Source organism: Rhopilema esculentum, chromosome 5 (genome assembly GCF_057945365.1).
Source record: "Rhopilema esculentum isolate cy_ngs chromosome 5, ASM5794536v1, whole genome shotgun sequence".
In the NCBI taxonomy this organism is placed as follows: domain Eukaryota; kingdom Metazoa; phylum Cnidaria; class Scyphozoa; order Rhizostomeae; family Rhizostomatidae; genus Rhopilema; species Rhopilema esculentum.
Genome location: NC_142819.1, coordinates 11,188,966 through 11,216,950, shown reverse-complemented (window position 1 = coordinate 11,216,950; position 27,985 = coordinate 11,188,966). Strand labels below are relative to the sequence as shown.

The following is a 27,985-nucleotide window of genomic DNA, read 5'->3' as shown; positions in this document are numbered from 1 at the left end:
AAAAACTATTTCGTGAAATACTTCTTCTTAATTTGCAAAATTCTCTGCTGGACAGCATATCAACATATTGCTTCAAGAGTCATGCATTGTTCACTTCAGAATACACTTCCAAGGTGATTTTAAATGAGTAAAGTGCTGATGCAAGTGAAGTGGAAATAAATGCAAATTTTGACAGCAATTGATACAAATGCATTTCTTTAACGAAGCAAGAACACAGCATTCCTCTGGTCTGGTAGTATGTCCTAGAGTAGTACTGGCTGTAGACTCCCTTTAAAAGCTAAAAAGTCTTTTAGTGTCAAGGCTGTTAAGTCACTTTTTAGGTCGAATTGTGAAAATTGTGATACTAGTTTCAGCTATTTATAGACTGGGGTACTTTGCCCAAAGACTCCTGTAGCGACGTTATTTCGATATCTCTGCTGAAAGTAGGTACAATAATAAATGGCGATCTGATACGCAGAAAACGATAGGATGTAGACCCCATCTGAAAATTGTCCCCTTGTTCCATTTTTAGGCTGGGGTACTTTGCACCAAACCAAACCTTTATGGACGGTATTATTATCGTATGTCAGTCTTACTTTGGTACAATAGCATTTGCAATATTTGTCAAGCTTTGCAATAAAGGGCAATTTGATGCGCTGAAAAAGATAGGACCCAAAATGAAAAATGTACCCTTGTACTCTGTTTTAAGACTGAAAGACCTAACCCAGACTCTCTCACGATAGAAGATATCATATAAAGCTGTTTTTTCAAGGGCCTAAACAATTTATTTACTTTCTTCTGAATTTTGAAAACCTTTGTTACAACCCCTTCTTTCTTCAACAAAACCTTTGACCGATCCTACAAGTAGGTGAAAATAAATCAGATCTGTTTCTACTTCTTGCCAAAAGACTTTCGGCGCATTATGTGACCGGAAAATCTATATTTGCCACAATGGGGGAAGCAGTTCAGCGTATCAAACTGCCCCTTTCATGCTCTGACTAAAATCACTAACAGCCCTGACTACTCAGTATGAAAGTACCTCTGTCTCTTTAAATGTGCCTCTGTGGTGACCATACTGGAATTTGGCGACTGAAGACTTTAAACTTCTCCGACTTAAAAACCATTCATGGGAAGGAACATTATGGAAAGGTTCACATGATATGAGTTATAACTGAAACGTCACAAAATATCATCGTTCTGTTAACAGTTTGACCATGATCAGGCAAACGTCCTCTCAGCTGGAAAGTCTTGTCTTTTTCTTCTCCCTCGTTCAGCGAAGTCTTTCCTTCTTGCGGCCATAGTTTTCCAGCCGAATGCACTGGTCTTGGAGTAACCTTATTTGACAATTATGATGGTGCGCGTCCGTATAAGGAATTTAACAGCAAGACTGGTGTGTTTTGCTCAAATCTATTAATTCAGACCCAGCTTTCATCCCTACTAATATTCTGATAATTTTTGCATACCAAAATTTTTGAATATAATTTAAGTATTTTATACCTAAAAGTGCAGTACTTTCAAGGAATCACACAAAGCAGAGACCTATTTGTAAGAAAGGACAAAAACCACACGACCAAGCTTCATTCTTTTTAACAATACTTTTTCCAGGGCACCACTGACTCTTGCCGGGTCCTAGTGAATATTCTTTCGCTTTTTTAAATGATTGGGTGCGTCGGACACCTGTGATAAGGTTTGAACCTCGCAAGCAGAATAACACCAATAATGTCCGCGAAATGTGCAAAGACTGAAATAAATCTAACAAATTGACCGAGATATGGAGAGGAAAGAGCTTTTTCGAAGGGAAATAAGCTGCATTGGCAAGTTTTTGTTTATATAAAGAGGAGGGTTCGTTGCTTTAGGTTGGTTCGTTGCTTTAGGTTGGTTCGTTGCTTTAGGTTGGTTCGTTGCTTTAGGTTGGTTCGCTGCTTTAGGTTGGTTCGTTGCTTTAGGTTGGTTCGCTGCTTTAGGTTGGTTCGTTGCTTTAGGTTGGTTCGTTGCTTTAGGTTGGTTCGTAGCTTTAGGTTGGTTCGTTGCTTTAGGTTGGTTCGTTGCTTTAGGTTGGTTCGTTGCTTTAGGTTGGTTCGTTGCTTAAGCTTGGTTCGTTGCTTTAGGTTGGTTCGTGAATTGATAGCGATCTCGCTGGATAGCCTGTGCTCATGTGGTTGTAACTTGGCCATTTTTAGTAAGTTTGAAACAATTCAATTACCAAAGAAATATTTTTTTATGACGCCAATAATTGTAATGAGATTTTATTTCCATTTATGTCCATCATTTATTCCTCTGAGTTTGACAGTCATTTCCTCTTCAAATTTAAGAAACCCGATTGTTCATTCTTGCCGCTGTTGAGAACCCTTTTTTGTCTTTCTATTTTGCTTCATGCATGAATGTACTGATATCTAAAGAACAAGGGGGAGGGCCTTGAGAAATATTTATCAGGAAACAATAGCAAAAAGAAGATTAGCCCCCAAGCCCTTCGCAACTTTACACTAATTGTTCAGTGCATGTTTTTTCCCATATCACAATGTGGCCCCTAGCAGGAAAACTGGTGATCCCTCCCAAGTGGCGGTTTTAGGGGGTTCAGGGGGGAATGGCCCCAGGCCCCGCGTTTATGGTACCCAAGAGGGGCCCTACAACCAAGAAAAAAGATAGAAATCCGGATCCGTATATGTTTTCGGCCGGGGCCCCGCAGTCCCTAAAACCGCCACTGTCCATCCCCACCAAAGAAAAGAGATCTCCCTTGTCAGTTTGTTTTCTAAAGGAGGCCATAGAGGAAAGATGGCCGCCGTACCAGGATGAGGAATGGCAATCTTGTGCGTAAAAGGAAAGCAATAAAACAACTGAAATGATTTCAGAAATGGCTCAATTTTTCGACTTGCCTTGGGAGGATATTATTTGCAAGAAGATATTCATTTATTTAAATGTATCTGACATTTGTAGACTTCGGTCTGTGAGCAAAGATTTTTTACTGCTTGTGGAAACATACTTCGCAGGGTGCCAAATTATTGATTTGAGTGTTCCCGGAAAAAAGATTAATTTCTCAAGGAAAAATTTTATTTCTTTAACAAGTGATTGTGAAAGTCTCCGGGATCTGAACTTAAATGGATGCAAAAGGTGGCTTGACGACAAGGTTTTGATTCCTGTATTTTCAAGGAATACCAGCCTCAAAAGAATTGACATAACAGGATGCATGGGTGTAACGAACGACAGCATAAAAGCTCTAGCAATGAGCAGCAAATGGCTGCAAGATCTTATTTTGGCTGAGTGCAGATGGTTAACATCAGATGCACTCCTTACTGTGGGCCTAGAATGCACAAATCTTAGAAAAATTGTTTTGACTGGTTGTTGGAACATTAACAATGACAGTCTGTCAACACTTTTCCAGAACAACAAATTGCTAAATCATGTTGATATTAGTGCTTGCTATGGAATTGGTGGCTTTTCAATTTTCACCTTGGCAGAAAAATGTCCTAAAATCGAGTTCTTAAGCATTAAGGGCTGCTGGCGAGTTGAAAATGATGCAATATTCAAAGTTAGGGAGTATTGTAAAATGCTGCATACTTTGAAAATAAAAGAATGCAGAGGTATTGATGAATGTAGTTTATCTCTGCTGCGTTTAAGAGGAGTTAACATTGATGTACCAAAACCACCAAATTATCACAGACCACTTGCACCCATAGGTTATATCAGAGAGAGAAGTAATGAACCCTTTATTAACTTACAAGTTTGAGGCAAGTTCATTGGATACCTTGGGGTTTATTTAATAGTCAGGCATCAAATAGTCACTAATTTTATCAACTTTCAAAGGTATCTAGTGTACAATGTTTTCCATAAACTTGCTGGTACCTACTCTACTGTGCTGTATCTAGTAAATTATATTTACTGATTTCTATCTAGCAGCCCCTTTTCAATAAAATGCACTTTTCACAAAAAATTAATAACACATTCTAGTTGCTTTGAAATGTACAGTCAGGGATGCTGGACCGACTAAGGGGCAAGGGGGGCAGGCTTGAGCAAAAGGGCATTTGAAAAATAATGCCCAGTTACCAACAATTCTTTCTTAACCATCGTTTTGTTTCGATCTTCAGTCAGTTTCTTAAAAATTTGCCTGAATTTTGGCATAAGAAATTTCTTTAGAAGTTTTGAGCAATGTTGCCATAAATAAGGCAATATATTCAGGATTTCAAATGAATCTTTTTTATTTCTTACAGAAGTGCGCATCAAGAGCACTTCTATGAAAGGGGTACTTTAGCCCCCCTTGTCCCTCCTATAAAATGGCAACAGGGGTGGTTGATTCCCCCAATCCCTCCTCTCCGGTGTCCCTTTGTACAGTATGCAGTAGATCTTTTAATGAAATTCAGAAGACTCTATGGTAGTTATACTTACTTGTCTTATTAGTGGCTAAAGTTATAATGTATAATGCTTTGAGATGCTGGCTATAACTGGGATTATAAGCTGTTTCAACCGTAAACAATTTTTTTTGTCAAGTCAGTCCCCTCCAAGATATAGTCCTATGATGATAAGCTCCCCATTTCTGGGAGGTGAACCTGCTTTCAAATGTAAGAGTTCAAATATTAGATCAGGGCTTATATTTGGAATCGAACATAAGAGGAAATGTTTACCCTTCAACACAAATGCATGTCAATACCAATATGAAATGAAAGAACAGCAAATTCTATTCTTAAACTTTTCTTTAGTGTATTTCCTTACATTATGTTTGTAATGCTTTTTTTGAAACCTTGTATATACCAGGTATCTCAATGCCTTCTCCTTGAGTTGATGTGCCTACTTAGATCTTTCTGGCTTCACCAGCTATCTTTCCCTGTAATTTTTTTAATATACCTGTCGTTCTATGATGGTTAGAGTTTGATAATGAGTGTCAACAAAACATGACAGATATTTACATTTGTGGTTAAAAACTGATTTTGCATTTTCTGATTATAGTCCCACCAATTTAGACCCCTCAAATATTTGCCCCAAAAATGGTCTTTGAACCTCTTTAAGCTCTGGGGACATTGTCCAAATTTTATAGTACCGTCACCATGAAACATCTTCTTTGATTACTCACCACACTTTCTTGTTTTATAGTATCATGTTACCCTTAATCTAGTGGGTAAATTTATTGCCCTTGTTTTTGAGAAAATATTTTCATACAAAATCTTCCCTTTTTTGTACTTTGCTTTTTTCTAACATTGTGCCCCCTCTTTCTATATTAAAAGCTTTTCTGACAATATAAGGGGTTTTCTAACAACAAGAAATCAACATTAAGGCAGTAAAATCTGTCACCAAATGGTAAGGCTATAGCCTTGGTAATACGTTGTGTTTTAGCCATTTTCCTTCAAAACCTTCTTTTTTTTACATTTTTCCAATATTGTATCCTCTGTTTGTATAACAAAGCTTTTAATATGATATTCAAGGTTTGCTAACCTCATGATATCAATATTAAGGCAGTAAAATCAATCACCAAATGGTAAGGTTTTAATAGCCTTGGTAATACATTTTTAGCAGAAAATATTTTCCTACTTACTAAATCATTTCTGTTTCTAAATTTTACTTCTTTTTTCTAGTCTCCCTCCATATCAAAGCTTTTCGGAATATATCAGAGTTTACTAACCATATAAAATCAACTTTTACGCAGAAAAATAATTCACCAAATGGTAAGGTTATAGCCTTGGGAAAACATCATTTTTTAGCCATAAACATAGAAAATCTTCTCTTTTTACACATTAACTTCTTTTTCCCAATATTGCGTCCTCCATTCAATTTTTAGGCAGAAAAATCAATTATCAAATTGTATGACTATAACCGTGGTAGTACATAATATTTTAGCCATTTTTATACAAAATCTTCTCTTTGTACACATTTTACTTTAGTTTTCTAATATTGAATCCTCTCTTTCCATATCAAAGCTTTTTGGCAAAATTAGAGTCTTATTTACCATATGAAATCAAGTTTTAGGCAGTCAAAATCTGTCATCAAATGGTAAAGTTATAGCCCTGGGAAAACATCCATCATGTTTTAGCAAAATATATAGGCAAACAAAAATCTTCTTAGATTCCCCATATCTACTTCTCTTTCTTTACTTGCTACCATTTCTTGCCATATTGAAACTTTTTAAGCACAGGATATATTTGGGCAATAACATTTATCTTTGAATGGTTATATCATAGCCTTGGTATGACATTAACTTTTGGCTGAAATCATTTCCAAGAGATATAATTTACTTGGAATTTGTTCCCCAGCATTTGGTTTCCCCAGCTTGTTCGAAATTGGTTACCTTGCAGTAATTTGTTCCCCAGCAGTATCGAAATTGGTTACCCAGCTTTTGGTCCAGAAGTAAGGCTACTCCTGTTGCACTTTTGCTGGGTTCAATTTTTATGTTCCCTTTCTGTTTCTTGATCGGAAATTCAGATTTGGGGAAAAGAAAGTCAAACACGAGGAAACTAAATTCTTTAGCTTGATGATACAGAAAATATTCAAGTACAAATAGAAAGCTGACTACTGAAGCAGAAATGATGAAGTTTCTATGACAATTAAAAAAAGAATAAATACATTCGCTACGAAAAGAAATTTAACCATTAATCTAATTTTGGCATTAAAGATAACATCTACCTTAAAGTGTATACCCGGCAATATAATCTGCTGTTTGACAACGAATAGAAAACTAGAGTTTGTGCGAATATGTGCCATCAAATGTGCAAAAATCTATCGCACATTTAGTTGAACAAACAGGGAAGCTCCTAAAATTGAAGCAACAAGTAGCAATCTGCGAATTGCAGCAGCTATGCTCAGTCTGAATGAATTAATTATAATTTATTTATAATTATGCAATTTTATCGCAGCAATCAAAGAAAACGGCCAATAACCCGTCATTTTCGTCTACAATAGATTTGACCTAACCTAAAACAGGAAAATGCTCTTAAACCGAAACTGCTTATTCTGCGTTAAAAAAAACGCAGAGCTTTTATAAATTTGAGGAATGCTCAAAGCTGCACTGAACATTGAAAGTCTTTCTTTTCTTTAGAAAAACCATTTTCAAAACAAGGGAATTAACACTTTGTTTTCTAAATCAAGATTGACAAAGGACATCACAAATTGAACCATCTAATCGAAAACTACACCTCTAAAACAAAAAACGTTTGAAAAAAGAAAAGATAAATAGATTTGGCATTGCTGAAATTTAAGAATAATACAAATAGGTTGTAAAATAAAACTGTGCATAATACTGCTGCTACTGTAACTTCACGCACAGAACGACGGAAGCTCCACACATAGGACAACAGCCGACCCACATGTTATAAATAACCCTCAAAAAGAAAATCTGCAGGTTTCCCTAACTAATAAAGCCAGCTTAAGCGGTAGAATGATATATCTTTTCTAACATTACTTTTAGGATTTCATCACAAATCGTAAAATTTTCGAAGAATACGAGAAATGTCAATCCAATAAATCGAAGGACTTCATAATTATTTAGTTTTTCAAAAACCTCTGTTTTGTGGCTGCAAAGGGCTTGCAAATTACTCTGTCAAAGAACTTTAATGGGTACATGTCAAGTTGAATAAGGGCTGCGGTGTCAGGAAAGTGAAGCTTGGCGTCCTTCGGCAAAGCCATCTATTTTACAAAACGATTAGTTAGAAAATAATGTCAATAGACGAGCCCTTACAGGGAAAAACACAACGATTTACGAAGACTTTAAGTCAAAAATAGTACCACCTACAATCCGTTATAACAATAAATATCTGACATCTGTTTACGAACGTAAAATCGCCTAAAACGAGTAAGTGGAACCTTGCTTGAAAAATAAAATGGCCGCCTTTAAACACGTGACAATTCTCGCCTCTTGATTTAGCAAAACATGCGGCATAAACATGAAAACACAACAACAACAGTATGTTAAGATCAATGCCTTAATACCCTTATGAATGCATGGTGCGTGTCATAATAATATCGATAATAAAAATAATACATTTCCTTATCTACCAACAGAACATAATATCAACTGAATATTACGTCACCGGTTAAGAGTTTTTGATATCGCGTCATTGCGCAAAGCACATTCAAGAAAAGAAAGTCATGCGGAAAAAGGAACGAATGAGCACCTTGAATAAACATGGGGCACGACAGTCACAACGAAAAATAATGCAGAGTAAATTGGAATCCACTGAACTTCGTTCACATCCAATAAAAATCTTAAATATGGGGGTGTGTTGACCCAGTAGACATATTTGATGGACCTTATCTTAAGTTTACTTATAAAACGTGATCAGAATTTTTTCATACTTTTCCTCAAAATCTGTTGTAGCAAGCGAACTTTAACTTAATGATACAGACTCTATTGCCTGAAAGTAGCCTTTCTACTAGAGAAAACAACTGTGAAGGTCAAGGACATATTTTCTTGTTTCCTTCTTTTTCACAGCGAAGCGGGGTTTCGGAGATGAAGAAAACGAAATCCCTTTAAAAAATTACAACATTACCTGTAGGCCTGTCACAGCTTAAAATTTGACAGAATGAAGATGACAAGAAACAAGCCTAGTTTTTGGCCACTTCTCCGTCAGAAATATACTAAGCACTTAGAAATGACAATAGGCTATAAAGCCCTAAACATAAACCTAACAGCAAAGGAGAATTGTTGGCAATAAGGCTGACGATCAGGTAATCGCATCTGCTTAGTGATTATGACAGTCAGGTAATCGATAATCTAAATATCCTAAAGAAAATGCGCTTTAAAAACGGTCTGCATAGAGGATGACAAACTATGCGTGAAAAACGATAAAATCACTATGTGAGGGACGAAAACAACAACGAAAAAGAGCTGACCTAAAGCAAAAATTAAAACACAAAAATCTATCATAAAATACAACATCAATATAAAATAAAGCTCTATTTTGCTTTGATGTTCCTCTTTGGCTTTGATTTCCACCTTTGTTGAGCGTTCGGCTCAGACTTAAATTTGCCAAGTATTGATCCTACTAAAGGCAGTGTTGGCATTTTGTTTTCGTCTTGATATTGAATGGCCAGGCAATGTCAATAAAATGTCGTTTTTTTCAACGGTGCAGGCGATCATCAAGGCCAAAGACAGTTGGACATAAGAGCAATTACAACAAATCATAAATCTAAATTCGTCAAATTCAAAATCGACACTAAAAAAACTGAGATAAAATACTGATAGAAATAAAAAGTGGCTTCTAATCTGGAACCGGAGTTACCTCTTTTCTTTGGTTCAGAAGTTGTCGAAATTGTCATTGTTGTCACTACAAGCGAAGTATGTTTTATAATTAGAAAATATATTAGTATTCTTGAAATCGGATCCTGCATTTATGAGAATGCAAAAACAATTGAAAGCGAAACAAGCATTTGTTATAAAAATCTGTTCCGACGATAAACAATCCAGAAAAGTGAAAAAACGGGATTCCTCAAATATACAAAAAACGATTTACTTGAAATAGAAACTTGTAAAAAGTGAGAATAAGAGACAGGTTAGCATAAACATCGCAAATGATTGAAAAGAAATGAATCATAAAGTACCTATTGGATAAGTTGAAAAATAAATACTCCTCTGAAACGCTGTAGATCTATTTGAATAGAACGCTGTCATCTAAAAGGAAAGAGAAAACAGAGATACATTGGGATGGTGTATTAACCGAAGAAAGGCGAAGCATAACATTGAAAAACTGCGAAAAGAAAACGGATAAATAAGATGAATTTATATTCTCAGCCAGCATTAATTCGACTGAGAGAGATCATCTTCCACAAAAATGTTCATTGTGAAGTAATAAAAACTGCTGTTGTTTGAACAAACAATGTACATGAAACGGGTGACAAAAGGATTATATTTACCTTGACAAAATAATTGCAATTTTGATATAAATCTTCGATTGTCAGACTGTCATCTTTAGCACTGACGGTGACTTTCGATTTCAGTTTTTTTTCTTCGTTTTTACATTTCTCCGGTTCATACTCAAACTGGATGCCTTCAACGGCAACTAAAATTGATAATAGAACCATTGAAAACATCAGCATTTCTGCGTGAAAGTAGATGCAAAGAAAGACAAGACAGGACCTACTAAACTTTATCAGTTTTCAGTCACTAATCCTCCTTGCAAAATAAAAGGTGCACAAGTTATATACACGCTACTTTTGCACCTTTCTGAATTCGTACCCTTAAATTCATCTACGATTCCAAGACATTCTATACTTAATCGAGCGATTCGACTTTGATTCAGAAAAAGCGATAAATGATTTAAAAAAAGCAGCATGCAAGAGATAAAACGGTACCTGGCACGCTCCACTGCAAAATTATCTTTGAGAAGCCATTTGGCGTGTGAATTACTTGAGTGCATTTGATGCTTACTGAACTATTAACAATCTCAGAGAACCCTGTGTTCGATAAAGTACCTGCAAAGGAGCAAAAAAGCATTAAAGTTATAATTAAGGTAGTCCTTTAAAAACAAAAATAAATGAAGAGCTGACTCAAATCAAGCTGAAAAAAAAACATATTTTGTAACAGATCAGGAGACAAACGCAGGGCAAATAAAAGCAGGACAGACAAAGGCAGGGCAAATAAAAGCAGGACAGACAAACGCAGGGCAAATAAAAACAGGACAGACAAACGCAGGGCAAATAAAAGCAGGACAGACAAACGCAGGGCAAATAAAAGCAGGACAGACAAACGCAGGGCAAATAAAAACAGGACAGACAAACGCAGGGCAAATAAAAACAGGACAGACAAAGGCAGGGCAAATAAAAGCAGGACAGACAAACGCAGGGCAAATAAAAGCAGGACAGACAAACGCAGGGCAAATAAAAACAGGACAGACAAACGCAGGGCAAATAAAAGCAGGACAGACAAACGCAGGGCAAATAAAAGCAGGACAGACAAACGCAGGGCAAATAAAAGCAGGACAGACAAACGCAGGGCAAATAAAAACAGGACAGACAAACGCAGGGCAAATAAAAACAGGACAGACAAACGCAGGGCAAATAAAAACAGGACAGACAAACGCAGGGCAAATAAAAACAGGACAGACAAACGCAGGGCAAATAAAAACAGGACAGACAAACGCAGGGCAAATGAAAGCCGGACAGACAAACGCAGGGCAAATGAAAGCAGGACAGACAAACGCAGGGCAAATAAAAACAGGACAGACAAACGCAGGGCAAATAAAAACAGGACAGACAAAGGCAGGGCAAATAAAAGCAGGACAGACAAACGCAGGGCAAATAAAAGCAGGACAGACAAACGCAGGGCAAATAAAAGCAGGACAGACAAACGCAGGGCAAATAAAAACAGGACAGACAAACGCAGGGCAAATAAAAGCAGGACAGACAAACGCAGGGCAAATAAAAACAGGACAGACAAACGCAGGGCAAATAAAAACAGGACAGACAAACGCAGGGCAAATAAAAACAGGACAGACAAACGCAGGGCAAATAAAAGCAGGACAGACAAACGCAGGGCAAATAAAAGCAGGACAGACAAACGCAGGGCAAATAAAAGCAGGACAGACAAACGCAGGGCAAATAAAAGCAGGACAGACAAACGCAGGGCAAATAAAAACAGGACAGACAAACGCAGGGCAAATAAAAGCTGGGGACAAAGGAAGGGAAAAGAAAAATATTTTTATCGGATATTACAACGAATATCAAATAGAGACAGAAGTGAGCGGTTTAAAAAGAGAGCAGTCAAACAAAGGCACGTGTGAGAAGCCTTTGGTGAAAACGTTTGAGCTGAAATAGTGTGATGATTATGTCGTATAAAGCCAAGATATCTGTACTCGTATTTCAAAAACAAATGTCCTGAACAACTGAACAAAAGGTCAGCGAGGCATTAAAAATTAGCAAAAGTACCTCTAGTGGTTACAGGTTCCCTGCTTTGTAGAGGTGGGGTCTTGAGATACATGGTGCCCCACTGCCCCTTAATTTTCTTTCTTCGCAATGACAACATTGCTTGGATCTTGACAACGTAGATAGAGCTGGGGTCAAGGTTCTTCAGAATGGTAGACGTTTCCTTGCCAGATATCTTTGTCCTCCTTAATGGAATTGCGTCATAGTGATACATAGAACCATCCACGTGTTTGTTATAGATTATCCTATATCGCCGAACAGGAAGATCTGCAATAGAAAATCGATTGCGTGAATTATCACAAAAAATCCGCCAACTGTCTGCTTAATATCACATGTTAAATGAATAAATTTTCTGACGATGGCAATTGAACGAGCAATGAAGAAAAGCCAGCTGCTTTTCCAGTTGCGTTTCCTGTGTCCTTTTATGTTTAGACGTGGAAATGCTATTTGGGAGCATTTTTACTCAAAATATGATACTGCGAGCAATAGAGATCAAATATGTAATTTTGCAAGCAACAAGGTGATGAATGACAAAGCGTTATAATTTACAAGGTCTAGAGAGAAGATGCATTATATTTAGAAAGACAGAAAAAACATCTATTGCCTAGCTAACATTATAGAAGTACTTTTCTTGAGAGAAAACGTCAATAAACGAAAGAAAAAACACCGACCAGGAAAAAGCGGCGGAGTCCAAGTTACGTTGACGAAAATCTTTTTATTTTGAAACCAAGCATTGGATGCCTTGAAGTTTCTTGGCGGACTGGGCCTCCGCACTTCCACGTCAAGACGGAAACCCGCAGAAGGCTGCGAATAGCCGTTGGTTCCATTCAAAGAATAGGCGATCACTCGTAGTTGATACCATTCCCCAGGCACTAGCGATTTGATTGTCTTCTGTAACGAAGATGTCTGCAAAGAAAGGATTTCATTGGTTACAGCTATGCTTGTGAACCTCTTCTTTCGTGAATAACTTCTGGTTTTATTTTATAAACCAAACACAATATGTTTACATGTTGATTCGCAAATATTAAAATTTCTCAAAACTACGCTCTCCTCCTTCCTCCCTCAATGTTTTCATCCACCCGAACACTTCGAACATGTGCTCTAGCATAATTTGAGATCTGGGGCGAGGCCTCTAACAGCTATTCTACATTCATATTTTAAATAGTTTATATTAACTTCAGATGTCGATGTAACAGAATGAAGAGGCTGTTCAATACAGAAACATCGGCACATTGGTTTAGAATGAGGCAACTGCACTACGTGGCAACAAGGCTGTACGTGGCAACAGGGCCGTACGTGGCAACAGTGCTGTACGTGGCAACAGGGCCGTACGTGGCAACAGGGCCGTACGTGGCAACCAGCAAGAGTGCTGCCCATGTGATGAAACAACAGGCACGAGACAGCGAAAACAGTTAGATTCAAGACAATCACGAAAAATATCAAAGAAACAAACCTGACCAGCAAATGACCAGAATGAGAAATCATTATTTGTTGGTCGCAAAACCCTCGACGCGTGCCGAAATTCAATAACAAAAACAATGACCCCAACCCACGTGGAGTTTTGAGGCAACCCCCACGAAAGAAGCAGCGAGGAGGACGACTTTTTCCTTGCTTTCACATCGATTGGTACGGGAGGGAAACCTACAAAAAATAAACAGTGTAACTCATCTACAATGCCTGCCTACAGAGCTTGAAACACCCAAAAATTTTCGCTGTGTTTTTATATTTTTCAAATCTTTTCTTGAATACTTCAACTTCCAGGCCCCTTTCCCCCAAAAAACAATCTTGATAGTTTAGACAAATATCATACAAGTCCCATAAAAAAGTGCTTTCTTATCTCCTTCGTCGTTTCGTAGTAAACCAAAATATTTCAAGGGGGGGGGGGGAGAGATATGACGGGCATAATTTTTCTTAAAAACATTCGCAAGACAAAATGATTTAATTGAATTTGAAAAAGGCACTTACTAGAGTTAAAGATAAATTCTGGGCTTTGACATGTTTGCACGTCTCCATTTCTGCAGCATTTTTCTGGGCCTAGGCAATCGAAGTCTCCTGTGCAGCGTCCCACCTTAGCCAACTCGAATCCTTTTCGCGTGTCCGGACACTTTCCTGGCTTCCCTGCAAAAACAAGGTGGAAATGAAAGCCAATTGCTAGAATAGTTAGCTCGATATGTTCTCCTTAAAACAGGGTAGGATTAAACGTGATAGCGATGTATCCATGATTCAAGTTTCAATGTCAAAAACGCATTCATAACCGAATTCACGGGGTAAAACCCCGCCTAGATGTGACCTCTGTCTTATAGCTATAAAAGATAACAAGAGATCGGCCGTGTTATTGGACAACGTATCGGCATTGACTTATCAAGTCGACGTGGGTTGACCCATTGAGTTAATCATATTTAAAACCAACCACAATGCAAAAATTATGGAAATATGAAAGGGTTTTACAGTGACCACAAAACCGTGAAAACACAAGCACCTTTGACTGGCAGCTTAACCAGAAAAAAGGCCTCGATAATAAGGAAGCAACTGAGCGTGGCTTAACTGAGCCTGGCTGAAATGAGTGTGGCTGAAATGAGTGTGGCTCTACCATTGGGCTCCACGGGCTCGTAGAACTTTGAGAGTGGACATAACAGAAAATGGGGCAAAACGGACACGAATGCCCAGATTGTGTCTTCAACAGGCAAAAAGTAGCTTCATAATTCAATTGACGGCAAGATCTTCGAAGGGAACTAATTACAGCATCCTGCGATGACAAGCGGGTGCATAGACAATAACACTTTAAAGTAATAATAATGGTAATGCCTAATAACGACCGATGTTCACTCCTCATTTAGACATACGATGCATCCACATTTATATTTATATCATCACTGTTGTAAGGGGATATTTATTTAATTTCTTGTAAATAGGAGTCGACAAGTGCTTATAGGCTGTCATTTCTCAATTTAAATCATTTCCCATCAAGCACTGTAGCGCTTCACTGTTAAATGCGATAAGAACAAATCTTCACGAACGAAAATTATACAAATCTCTATTTAAGAAAAACACAGATATAGCGACAGTGGCGTGTTGGGAATGAGATCGCAGGGGGGGGGGGGAGCAAATGGTCAAAATGGCGCCCCTCATTCAGCTATCTTCAAAATTTTCCTTCAAAGTTTTTGAAATGTGCAGAAAAGTACAAGAGCTCGGAAGCACGCTGATCTGTATCTATCTATCTGTGTTATACTGAAAGACCTTCAAATGAGAGGAGACGGGGCAGTCAATTACCGACAGGACGTGATAGAGAATTTTCAAATAGAATATGTTATTCTTTGTAATACCTAACAGTATATTTGAGTATCGCTGTAGCGGCTGTATCATTAAACAGCACAACAATGATAATGAGGGACGTCACTATTGAGGGAGGTTGGGGGTAAGGAGGGGGCCGTAAGATTGTTCAGGAGTTTAGCGAAGGTAGTCACCATGGTTGGCGGCGAAAAATTTTAAAGAAGACCTTTTAGAGTTGACCGGTAAATGCATCCAAATATTTACAACATCGCTCTAGACTCATCGAAGGTCCTGGCTAAAACTCATAAGAAGTTTTCTTCAAAGTATGGCCTAAAGGCCGGTCCGAGGCAGGCCTTGTTTGGGTTCACTACAAATTTGCCTAATTGAAAAAATATCCTGAAATTCTTTAGTTGCTGACACCATCACACCGCAATACATTGCGTAAATTAACAACATCTGTTTACATAATAATATCAGAACTTCCAAACCTTTAGATAGTTTAGGTCTATATATCGAAACAAGCCCAGGATATAGCTATACTGTCCGAGGCGGCACCATGGTTGCCGCCGAAGGAAAAAAACCTCTTGAATTTTGATGCTTCAAGTTTGTTGGAAAATGCACATTTTGAAGCAATTTTCAACAACGCAAGTATCCACAGATTGTGAAATAAATATCCACAGATTGAAATAAATATCCACAGATTGAAATAAATAAATAAATAAATAATCTGTGAAATAAATATCCACAGATTGAAAGCTATTTGATGGTTTTAATCAACTTTCTGGTGTCGTTTTTTAATGTTTTAACATTAAGAAACATAATTTTCTTCAGATTGGAACAAAATCTCTCAGCATTTTCATCCTATCATTTATAATCAGTTCAGTGAATCAAAACTCTTTGCGCCCTCCCAATAATTTTATGAAATGATACCTAACCCGAACTTTTACCGCCAAGCCCAAAATTATCGGCGGGTTCCTCAAAAACACCCCACAACTCCTACCTCTTTACGCCCCTGACATCTACTTTATGTAAAAATCATTTAGATTTAGCGCGAGATCTTGAGTTGATGTTTGACGATCGTTGTTAAGCGCATCAAAATTTGTAAAAAAGACTAGGTGGTATGTTGCAAGGTGATCCTTGTTCTCTTTAAAACGATTTATCGTGGATTGTTATACAGTGTCCGCCTTTAGTATTGTTTTGCCAGCTATTTGGCTAGGGCACCTCCGGCGCCTCTTTAAGGTGAAAATTCCTTCTGGCGCTCCTGAAATGTGATCGGCAGGAAGGCGATCGCCCCCCTTGCCCCCCCTGCCAGCACGCAACTGTATGACGAACCGATCTTACCTTTCTTTGCAGCCACTTTCAAAAATTCACATCGATCCAAGCAAATTTCATTTTCACTTTTCGTAGAGTTCTGATAAAAAAGGTTTGACGATCAGTTAGCAATCTTGATTATCATTATTACACTCTAAGTCAGGAATAAAACGGCATTAAAGGGTGACATAATACATGGAGACGATCATTCAACTTAATATATATATAATTTTGATAAATGAATAGAGCAAAAAACTTGTGACCGGTTCTGGAAGTTGTGAACCTGTGAAGTTAAAAAGGCAAAGGTCTACAACCTTCCTCGCAGACGCCAGACACAGCCTCTGCTTCAAGGTACTTCGATACGTCAATGTGTTTAAGTAAGTGAACTCAAGTCAGCTTTAGATAAAACAAATCAGATTGCTTGAATACTGCGTAACGGTAGAACTACCTTTCACACGAATGAAGAAAGCTCACAAATCTTCGATAAAGATACACGTAGCAAGTGGTGAATAGACAAACAATACGGTATGTGTAATAAAAAGTACATACACACTGGGACGAGCAGGGTGCGCGAGTATCCAAGTGGCAAAAGCTGGTACACTGCAAAAACACAATTAACATTTAATAGTTGACACTTTAAGGAGTTCAGCAATGATCTCTAACTTTCTTATAACAATGAGAACTTCGCCAAATGTGTAAGGAAGAGTGGTGGAATCCAGGCCAAATGTGTAGGGAAGGGTGGTGAAATCCAGGCCAAATGTGCAGGGAAGGGTGGTGGAATCCAGACCAAATGTGTAGGGAAGGGTGGTGGAATCCAGGCCAAATGTGTAGGGAAGAGTGGTGGAATCCAGACCAAATGTGTAGGGAAGGGTGGTGGAATCCAAGCCAAATGTGTAGGGAAGGGTGCTGGAATCCGGACCAAATGTGTAGGGAAGGGTGGTGGAATCCAGGCCAAATGTGTAGGGAAGGGTGGTGGAATCCAGGCCAAATGTGTAGGGAAGGGTGGTGGAATCCAGACCAAATGTGTAAGAAGGGTGGTGGAATCCAGGCCAAATGTGTAGGGAAGAGTGGTGGAATCCAGGCCAAATGTGTAGGGTAGGGTGGTAGAATCCATGCCAAATGTGTAGGGAAGGGTGGTGGAATCCAGGCCAAATGTGTAGAGAAGGGTGGTGGAATCCAGGCCAAATGTGTAGGGAAGAGTGGTGGAATCCAGATCAAATGTGAAGGGGAGGGTGGTGGAATCCAAGCCAAATGTGTAGGGAAGCGTGGTGGAATCCAGGCCAAATGTGTAGGGTAGGGTGGTAGAATCCATGCCAAATGTGTAGGGAAGGGTGGTGGAATCCAGGCCAAATGTGTAGAGAAGGGTGGTGGAATCCAGGCCAAATGTGTAGGGAAGGGTGGTGGAATCCAGATCAAATGTGTAGGGAAGGGTGGTGGAATCCAGATCAAATGTGAAGGGGAGGGTGGTGGAATCCAAGCCAAATGTGTAAGGTAGGGTGGTAGAATCCAGGCCAAATTTGTAGGGTAGGGTCTCAAAACAGAGACAGAAAAGAATGGAGTGCAGGTGAGCCTCTTTTACTGGACCAGGATAGGAGAGAACCTCTACCAACAGGGACAGCAAAGAAAATCAGGAACTCCTTAACCCTATGGAACATCTTGTGTCAATGTGAGTTGTACGTGGAAGGATACTTGATAGGCAAAATTCGGGGGGGGGGGTAATGATAAATCGCAATCAGACATTGGTGGATGGACATGTGTCAGAAAGAGCAGGCACAAAAATGACCTAATTACTTCAAAGATTAGTGGATAAATGAATCTTGAATCGTTAAATGAGAAGTAGAATAACATAATCACCTTTGCACACCCTTCGCTTAAGCAAAGAACTGGCTTGAATTTCTTCTTTGCAGGAAAGATTTTACTCTAAAAGATGAAACGAGTGTCACTGAATTCAAAAAAATTTTGAAAGACGAAGAAGCTAAAACTGGAAAAAACTTTGACTTACACCAAACGTGATTGTAGTAAATGTCCGATACAACGATATAAAAATCAAACTCGATTTTGGCAATCCTTCTTTGCTTTCCTACAACCATATTATGTGAGCAGTTTTTTGGCGGTACAGAACTTTAAATGTTGTAAAATGTTTCTTTTTTCCAAAGCTATTTACAACCAAATTAAGAAACAACAATCGCAATTGCTCACATTGAAGCGCAAATAAAAAACCATGCTTGGATTTGGATTACCTTGGGTGCTATGAGGCCGAGGTTAAATTCCATGACCTTGAGGCTGATGAGTAAAATCTCACCACAAATTATGGAGAAACAGAAAAGAAAAGGGGCTGGATCAGAAGAATGAAAATCATTCACGCTCTGCAGAAACAATTTCATTAAATCAGAATTACTCTTAATCTAACAAGGACCAATAATATCTAAGAAATATCAGTTTATATTTACTTAGAAAGGTTTGATATATTTAGAGATTAATAAGAGCCAGCTCGGATAATGATAAGATAATGGCGGTTTCAAAGAAACGTGCAAAATGATCAAAGCATAACGCAAGTTACAAAAATAAAAGAACGAATTCTGCCATTGAAGAGATTTTCCTTTTCCACTTAATAATAACAATTCGCGAGTAAACGAATGATCTCTTCCTTCACGCCCGATTTCAAACCGCTTGTTGCCTGGGGGCAGTTAAAAAGATGAAAAGAAAGGAAAAGAAAGGAAAGACAAGGAAAGACAAGGAAAGGAACCGTCAATAATTGAGCTTTGACTTAACTTGTTAGTGGTACCACCAACCATTCACGCCTGTGCTACCATGATGGAGCGCCTATAACTAAATTTTAGCAATGTAGCGGCAGCCTAAGAGTTATCAAAACACATCACGAGTTACATGGCCAAAGTATTAGCCCTCCTACAACAATTTCTCGTCAGATGTTAACGAATTACGAAAAAGATCCTGTGGGGGCCTGGGAGGATATGTCCCACCAATCATCCCCCGAGGCGCTGTCATTGAAAAAGGAAATAACAGAAGCAACAAGGATAGACGGGGCCTCCTTACCAGCAAGTTTGAAAGTCCGAACATTTTTTGTAGAAACTAAGAAAGTCCGAACATTATTGAAAAAACAATTTCAATTATTTCAATCTATTTCAATATTTTCGTCGATCACATCATCGTTATCATCCTATTTTTCCACTTTATCTGTTAGCAGATTGGGCACTTTCTCCTGCTGCAAAGATTTTAAATGTTTCTCTCCCCTTGGTCCTTTCCTATAAAATCTTGGTCATATTCCTAATACAATCAAAAGTGTCTCGAATAACGTCCACGTTTTCGATGTTTTCTCATAACAAGGTGTTGTTTTTAGTACTCAAAGCCTTGTATACACTATGTTTTGCTTATACACTTTTGAAGCAAGAGGGCATGATTGCAAAAACTCTGCTCTTTCTATTCCATTCATTAAATGATAATGTAAGAGGTTGTAAATTGTATATATTTTTGGCAAAGACATTTGATAATTTTACATTACTTGATAGATGTCCCGGGGGGGGGGGCACTCAGCACATAGACATACGAGGGGGGGGGGTCAATCCAAGAATTTTATAGGCCACCCAAAAATATCAGCTCATTTTCAAAAGACCCAAAAATGTCAGATCTAGTTATATCTTATGCCCAAAAATATCACAAATTGTAATTTCAGAAAAGATCATTAAAACTTCCAAAGAGTATGGTCACATGACTTGCAACGGGTAAAAAAACTTCAGCCGATGAACAATACATTTGATTCAGATATGGAAATCTCACAAAACCCCAAAAATATCAGTGTTTCTCAGTTTGATACCTAGAAATATCAGAATTGTTTCTATTGTTTTTGGAGGACCCAAAGATATCATTTTTCATAAATATTTAACCCAAAAATATCACTTTGGGTAAACATTTGACCCAAAAATATCGGACCTACCCCTCGTATGTCTATGTGCTGAGTGCCCCCCCCCCTGGGATAGATGTAATTGATTGTGAAGAGCATCCCTCTTTTCTTTCATTAAGTTAGGGCGTATAAAATGGAATCATCCATATCAATTTTTGATAATTGTACAAGTTAAGGTTGCGCATTCCCCAGTGACAGCTTGGTTCCAAAAACCTGTTAAAGCACAAGTTGGTTGTAATTTGGACTTTTTTAAATCTGATGTGCGGCCCTTCTGCTTGGAAGCAGATTATGATACAGTATAAAGCCAGCGTTCAAAATTTCTGGGGGGTAAATGCCCCTTTGGCCCAGCCTACTACACACGGTCATGTCTACAGCATTAGTATTTACGATGAATCCATTTTTTAAATTTTTTAATGATATCCAGTTAAGTAGTTACCAACGAAGATGCAGTTGTCTTGTCTGTAAAATCTTCCTCTAAAAATTCCCTAGCTAGGAACATTACATCATATCAGCCCTCATTTTTGAGTTAATTGGGACTGATCTTCCAATGAATCATTCTGAACACGATTTTCCATACCTCTCCTACTTTTTAGAGACAACTCTCTTCGGCAACATTTGATACGTAGTATTAAGAAACTCATGTAAGACAAACCCTGTGCCACCATATATAATTTCAGAAAAAGTGTTGGGCCCCTTTTTATGATGCGGACCCAACACTTTTTCTGATGCGGGCCAAGTGGAAAGTGGGAAATAGCAAGTGGACCTGGTTGTAAAAATTTAACTCTAAAATTATGGCCAATTCACCCTCTATTCCACATCTAAAAATTATTTGCAGAGGGCATGGCATATTGCGCTTAAATCGAAAAATTTCACTTAGAAATGGACATTTATAAGCTTGTTTATTTCCTCGTGCTTTTGTCTAAGGCCTGATGATCGGCAGCTTATCGTTTTTGTTATCAAGAACGATGTTTTTACATGCGTTTGCTGAAACGACAATACAGACACCTGTATCAGGCGTCTTAAGGCTGAAAAATGATAATTAACAAAAGAACGGGCAAATAAAAAGAAAATAAATATTTGTTGTTGATATGATCCGTCTGGAATAGATCATCCTTTTTTTATAAAAATGTTCAATTTTTTGCAAGCTAGATAATTTCAACATTTTTTTAAAGTTTTCACTATTATATTCATGGATCAGTTTCATTAAATCATAAATTGATGCAGATGACGCAAATCTGCTTGAATGAAAGCACCAAGATCAAACATTTTTCTAAATATTCTTTTTTCAAAGATGCTTGCGCTGCTGCATAGACACTAAAAATTCAATCACACAAAATGTATTGCAACTTGGCCACAGTAATTGTACTGATAGCAAGCTTGTGATATTCAAACTCAATAACTTACTATATACTTGCTCTGTAGAAGGTTAAGCCAGAATACTAAATTTTCCATTATATTTCATTTTCATAAAATATCTCATAAAGATTTGTATTTAGAGAATATTTTGCCAATATTTTTTGCGCATAACAGATGCTAAAAGACAAACAAGAATGAAATAATCAAGTACTTAAAAAACCTTCAAATGCAAAAGAAGGCTCTCAAAATGTCTCTTGCAAAACAATGTCATTTTTTGCAGCTAATTACCCTACCTCAAGCATCTCAAAACTCTAGGTGATTTCTGCCTGGAAACTCCTTGTTTTTTCTCATATAGGTTTAAAATCAGTCACATTTTATGTGGTATTTGTTTTAGTGAATCAACAAATAAATAAACAGGACATACATCAAGGAAACACATAATTGTGCAATTAGTACCAAATAATTCACATGAAATGAATGCAATTTGCACATGGTGTGGTACCACAATAAATACTCCAAGATTAAGATGAATAAAAACCAATTGATATAATTGGGGAAGGATCAAAGAGTTTGCCTAAGGAGCTGAATTTTGTTGGAATTCAGCCCCACCAGGGTTGCTTTGCACAAGCCTACAGATGACACATCTGTCCATCCAAGGTCCATAACCCAATACCCACAGTATTTATTCTAGAATATCAATCTAGGGCATAAGCCATAGGTTTACATCAGTCACAAGCTTGCAGAACCCTAACCTGCTTGAAAAATCTTGCTTGCTTACTTAGCACCATTTCTGTGACCAATCAAAAAGTGTTCTTTCAATATTGCATTTACAAAATGAACTCAAGGAAATCTTAAATTTGGATACATAAAGTGGGTAGAAAGTCAGAAATAAAGTATAATGCTAATTGAACACAAGGCATTGTTGAGCACAGCTTATCATGGAAGGTGGGCTGAAATAGCGGCAAGAGATCTCATCATTCACAAAATACGGTGATTGGATTTCCTTGCAACTTAGAGAATTAAAAAGTTGAAAGGTGATTGTAGTTGAGGTATCTTTACAGTAAGAATTCATCCATAGGATTCAAACTTTAATAAGATAGTACCAGCAGACAAAAGAAAAATTAATCCCTTCAGCGACTAGCTTTTATGAGAGACCTGTATCTTTGGTAGACCATGTCTCAAAGTTTAGATTCAACCTTAAAACTTTCTTGCTCGCCTTCCCTATTGTACCTTCTCTATAATTAAACAATTGCCAGATGATTTCATGAAACAGGGAGCCCTGATGGAGTTGCCTGATGACTAAATTAAGTGTGAAACTCAAGAGTACCAAATTAGAACTGCCTGGTTCTATAAAACATAAGAATATACGCTTACAGCATCAAGCACTTAATGACAGTAGCTTTCATTTTCATGAATTTATGAATATATATAAATATATAGTATTAGATATAATTTAAATATTAGATGAGTATATATCATAAATGTATGACAAGGTGCTTCAACATCACATTTTTTTTATATTTATTCTGCTAGAAAATTTTGTTAATTCAAATATCCAAGGGTGAGCAACATAAGAAAAGTTCTTTGTTTATTGAAAACAATAATGGCACAGGGTTTGAAAATTTAGATAAACAGTGACCTATGCCTTAAATATAAATAATATCAAAGCAAAAATTTATGTTTGAACACATGTCAAAGTTTGGGGATGTGATAAAAAAACCTCCTATCACTCTACATATTAAGCATTTCTAAAACAAACAACTTTACACATTTAAAGTTCCACTTAGGGGAGACAAGTTGGTTAGTTGGAAACCCTATGTGTATGATGTTGAGTTTGCACCATATTGCCTGGTATCTTACAAAGCACTTCTGGATTGGCTGTTCTTCTATAGATAAGGGTAAAGAAAAGTTACAAACAAAGATTGTGGGGCCCTGCTAGCATATAGGCATTGTAGAAGCTGTAAGCCATTTTTGGTTACAATGAGGCTTGCTACTACAGTTTGTCAATTTTTCACAGCATTTCTGCAGATTGTAAAGCCCTGTTAACATTACAACTTTCAACTTGGGTTGAACCTGGGTTGAAACCAAGTTAATGTTAACCTTGGTCAGAAATTTTGATGTGTCAACACAGCTAGCCTGGGTTGAACCTAACGCCAACTATAAGCTGGAGGGGGGTTGAACCCAGGTTAAGATCTTCGAAATGCAATGTTATCTAGGACTGACTAAGAGGGACAGCTCTTTCAATTAAAAGCAAATTACTTTGAAAATGAGTGAAGCAAAGATTGAAAGAGGGACACTGTGGGGTCATGACAAACTGAATTAATTGAATTAATTACAGGCCTGTTTATGGGCAGACAAAATGGAAAATTGCTGTGAAAAGTTTATTCCTCACAATAAATTCTCATCATTGCCCCCTGCCATTTTCAAAGAAGCCAATGTGCGCAATTCACAAAAAACCCGTGTGTGACAACACTAAACCAGAGCCAACACAACTTTGTGTTTACACTAAACTTTGGTGTCAGTGCAGTGAAAACGAAAGTGGGTTCAACCTAGGTTAAGACCTAGGTCGAAAGAATTGATGTAAACACAGCATAAATTGACCAATTGCTTGATAGGGCATCCAAAGTTATACTTTAACAAAAACTCTAAATTGTAAATAAACAAAATACATATAGGAAGTGTTTGATAGAAAGAGCAACATTGGTTCGATGCCTGGTAAAACGATGACAAAATCTGGGAGCCCAACGTTCAATTTGTTTTATGATTGTGGGTCAAAGAATGAGAAAATAAAAGCAGTATTAATCACAATAACTTTGTGGCACTCTTATTTTAAAAATTTCATCAATGCAAGGTTTTAAACTCTTACCTATAGCTGCAGCTTTTAATGAAATTTTACTGCAAGCTAACTGAATAAACCCTGCGAGCATTTCTACCCTTTGTCACTTGCGAAGGTCCGCTTCGCTATGTATAAATATTGATTAGAACGAGTTTTGAAACTAAAAATAGTTAAAAACTTCTCCGTTCACAAAGTTGCAACAGGCAAGGGCACTTAAGTCCGAAGTATGATAAAATCGCTCTTAAAAAAAGTTAGTATACGCAATGTTCTTTCTACAAAATTTTGATATTTATACTTACGCTTGGAATTTCGTGCTGGTTTTCGTGAAACAAATTGCATGGAACAAATGTTTTCATTTTCAACAAACAGGCACCAAGAATTTCATGGAAGAGAAAGTAAAAAATATCGTTAGTTTGGTAAACAGATCGAAGATATATTTGATCAAACACGCTGGTAAAATAATAAAAATGCAGACAGTCAACAAACAAGAAAAGATTAGCGATCAGAGGGCGAACGCAACTTCAACAAAAACCACCATCAATTTCGCTCTTTCGTTATCCGAACAGGCCTTTCTTTTTCTGGTTTTTATTAAAAACGGGCATGGTTGCTATGTCACAGCTGACTCGCTGAAAAATATTGATAGGTGCAATTTGATACGGAGGCAATTCCCATCACACACCCACAAAAACAAATATCGTCTTTGACAAAATGCGTTTACAGTTGTGGATATTCACCCACGACTGTCGTCTTTGCCAATAGGAGCCTAAAAAAGCGTGCTTAAATAAAGATGTGTGGAGGGATTGCTTGTAATAAATGGCCTTATTTTGAGAATGGAATAATTCAACCAACATGGGCTGCGTCAAGAATAACTTCCTCCATTTACACGTGCTGCTATTTTCGGGGCTTGGAAATCTTCAATTATCAAATATTTCTAGAAACAAACTTGTGCACGGGAAAGACTTTTGTGTTCATCGAGTTTCTTTTTCTAACCAAACGCGAACTACAAATCACGCACGGGTTTTTGAATTACCGAGCGAAATGAGGAATTTGGCAGCGAGTAGAAGACTTTCTTTGTTCTGGGGGCAGCCCCTCTTGTTGTGGAAAGCAGTTTAACTGATATGTTTTCAGTTCAGCAACAGGAAAATAAATCTTACAAAAAGACGGATGAAAGAATACTTTGGTTACTCCATTAGCTATTAATTTACCAGTACTTGTTTGATCGTACGTTAAATGAAAGCCATAGTGTCTGACAACGACGAATTTGCACAACAAAGGCCGGTAGGTCTTCGCCATGAGCACAGAACTTTGTAAGCACAAACCTTTTCGATGCAAGATGCTCTGCAGTATGTTCGCATCAAAGTATTTCGTTCATAGCCTTTGACCACAACAGCGAATATCAAAGGAACGAAAAAAAGAAATTGATTGTCCATAACAATTTGCAGCCATCTAGGCTGAGTCGCCGTGATCGAAAGAAATTTTTGATCGCGCCTAGGGAAAACCCGTCAAGCGTGGGTCTGATTTGAATTTGAATGGAGTTGATTGGCATCTATCATAAGAACAATAGAAAATTTAACAATAAAACAATTCATTTAAAACCTCTCGATTGAATCGAGTTGAAGAGCTTTTTGTTCCCACAGGGACCTTGGCAAGCACTTGAAGGAACGCGTCAACTACTTTCTAGCAAAACTATAGGCAGGCCATTCTTTGTTTAAAATGGAGAGCTTAATCCCAATCAAAGCTTTTATAAACCATGCTTATTCTATTAATAGTCGTGTCTGTATATACATGGGGCTGCAAACAAACTTAGGCCAGCTGACCAGGGCCCGTCGCGACTCGCCCTTGTTGGGGGGACTACAAATTTACCTGATTAAAAAATAATTACCTGAAATTCTTTAGTTGCTGACACAAACCTCTGCAATAAATTTTGTCAATCTAACTCTGTGTCATACTTTTCACAACTTCCTTTCTTATATGATAATAACGGACTTTCCTAATTGTTTTGTCAAATCTGTATATCGGACGGGCAAAGGGTATTGCTACTACCCGACAGGGACGTAAATTTGCAGATACTTCTAAGGGCTCAACATTTTCGACTGACAAAGGTCAATTCTAATTTTGAATGAGGGCCTAAACTTTATTAGTTTTTTACAAACAAAACCTTGAAAATTGTCTCCTAAATAATCATTCAGCTGTATGATAAAGTTTCTAGATTTCGTAAATTTGAAAGATCGAGCATAAAGACTGTAGCTTTAATTAGTGCATCAAAACATGCGTAGTCCAAAAATCAGATGTAATTTTTTCTCCTTCTTCGACTAGCCCATTGCTCCACTATCTTAATTCTTATCTAAACTTACGTTGTCCAAAACGGCATATGAAATTCTGTCAAACATAATCTATATTTCACATCCCGTTTTTAGAAGCAATTTGATGGAATGATTAATACATTATCCCCATCACGACGAATGTAGTTGAAAATACTTGCATTTTCATACCTAACTTCGTTTTTCTATATAGGGTGGCCTCTCATTTTTTTAGGGCTGCCTTTCACCAAACAACTATTTTCTTATGAACTAATACTTTTCTTATGCTTCTCTTTGAGCTACAGTTTACAAGATCATTTGAGTCAAAACTCCAGTTTTCACGAATGATTCAAATTTTTCCGATTAAACTAGCTTCCTACCAACAGCTTTAATTTTTCCGGCTATCTTCAAACTTTCCGACAGGATAAATAAGTGTGACAATGACCGCCCCCCCCCCCACCCCTGTAACAGGATCGCTGTATACTTCTGTAACCTCTTCCCCATGTAAGTATTTAATGTATGTATGCGTAGTAGCCAACTGTCACTCAACCATTGTATTTAGCATTTCCGTTTTAAAGAATATAAATAGATTGATTTTGTAGTTAAAGGAGCTTTTTAATAATCAAGAAAATGTGAGAAACTATGAAGTCTTCTTCGTCTAAATCCTAACGCGACTCGAAGTACTGTCACACCCCTAGAATTCGTTCGTTGGAAAATGCACTCTTTTGAGAAAATTTTACTAAAACAATCCTCCTAATCAGGGCCGTCGCGAGGCAAGCCTTGTTGGGGGGGGGGGGGGTGTGAACTATAAATTTACCTGATTAAAAAATTTTGCCTGAAATTCTTTAGTTGCTGTCACAAACCTCTGCAATCTATCTAACTCTGTATATAATTCGCAACTTTCATTTCAATTTGATAATAACGGAATTTTCCTAGTAGCTTTGTCAAATCTCTTTATCGGATAACGGGCAAAGGATACAGTTACTACCCGAGGCGGCACCATGGTTGCCGCCGAAGGAGCAGAAAAATTTTCAAATTTTGATGCTTCTAGTTCCCTGGAAAATGCACTATTTTATGCAAATTTCACTAAAGCAATCCTCCTACTCCTATTGAAAATAATTTTTTTTGCAAACAAATTGAACAGCAGATAAAAACAACTGGTACAATTTCGCCGTG

General features: G+C 37.6%; 2 protein-coding genes across 2 annotated transcripts; one reads left to right on the top strand and one right to left on the bottom strand.

The window, feature by feature from the left end:
* The first annotated feature begins 94 nt into the window (after window positions 1–94).
* On the top strand, window positions 95–7,760 carry LOC135689551 (uncharacterized). Its single transcript, XM_065206799.2, has one exon. The coding sequence runs from the start codon at window positions 2,819–2,821 to the stop codon at window positions 3,701–3,703; it is 885 nt and encodes a 294-aa protein (XP_065062871.2). The 5' UTR covers window positions 95–2,818; the 3' UTR covers window positions 3,704–7,760.
* LOC135689549 (anosmin-1) lies at window positions 6,413–26,003 on the bottom strand. Its single transcript, XM_065206797.2, has 13 exons — window positions 25,829–26,003; window positions 24,809–24,823; window positions 18,253–18,318; window positions 16,948–16,998; window positions 16,429–16,498; window positions 13,783–13,935; window positions 13,271–13,458; window positions 12,489–12,723; window positions 11,821–12,084; window positions 10,249–10,368; window positions 9,811–9,956; window positions 9,499–9,568; window positions 6,413–9,224 (listed from the first exon to the last, which is right to left on the bottom strand). Exons 1-13 carry the CDS (start codon window positions 25,937–25,939, stop codon window positions 9,079–9,081), a joined length of 1,635 nt encoding a protein of 544 aa, XP_065062869.2. The 5' UTR covers window positions 25,940–26,003; the 3' UTR covers window positions 6,413–9,078.
* Window positions 26,004–27,985: the final 1,982 nt, after the last annotated feature.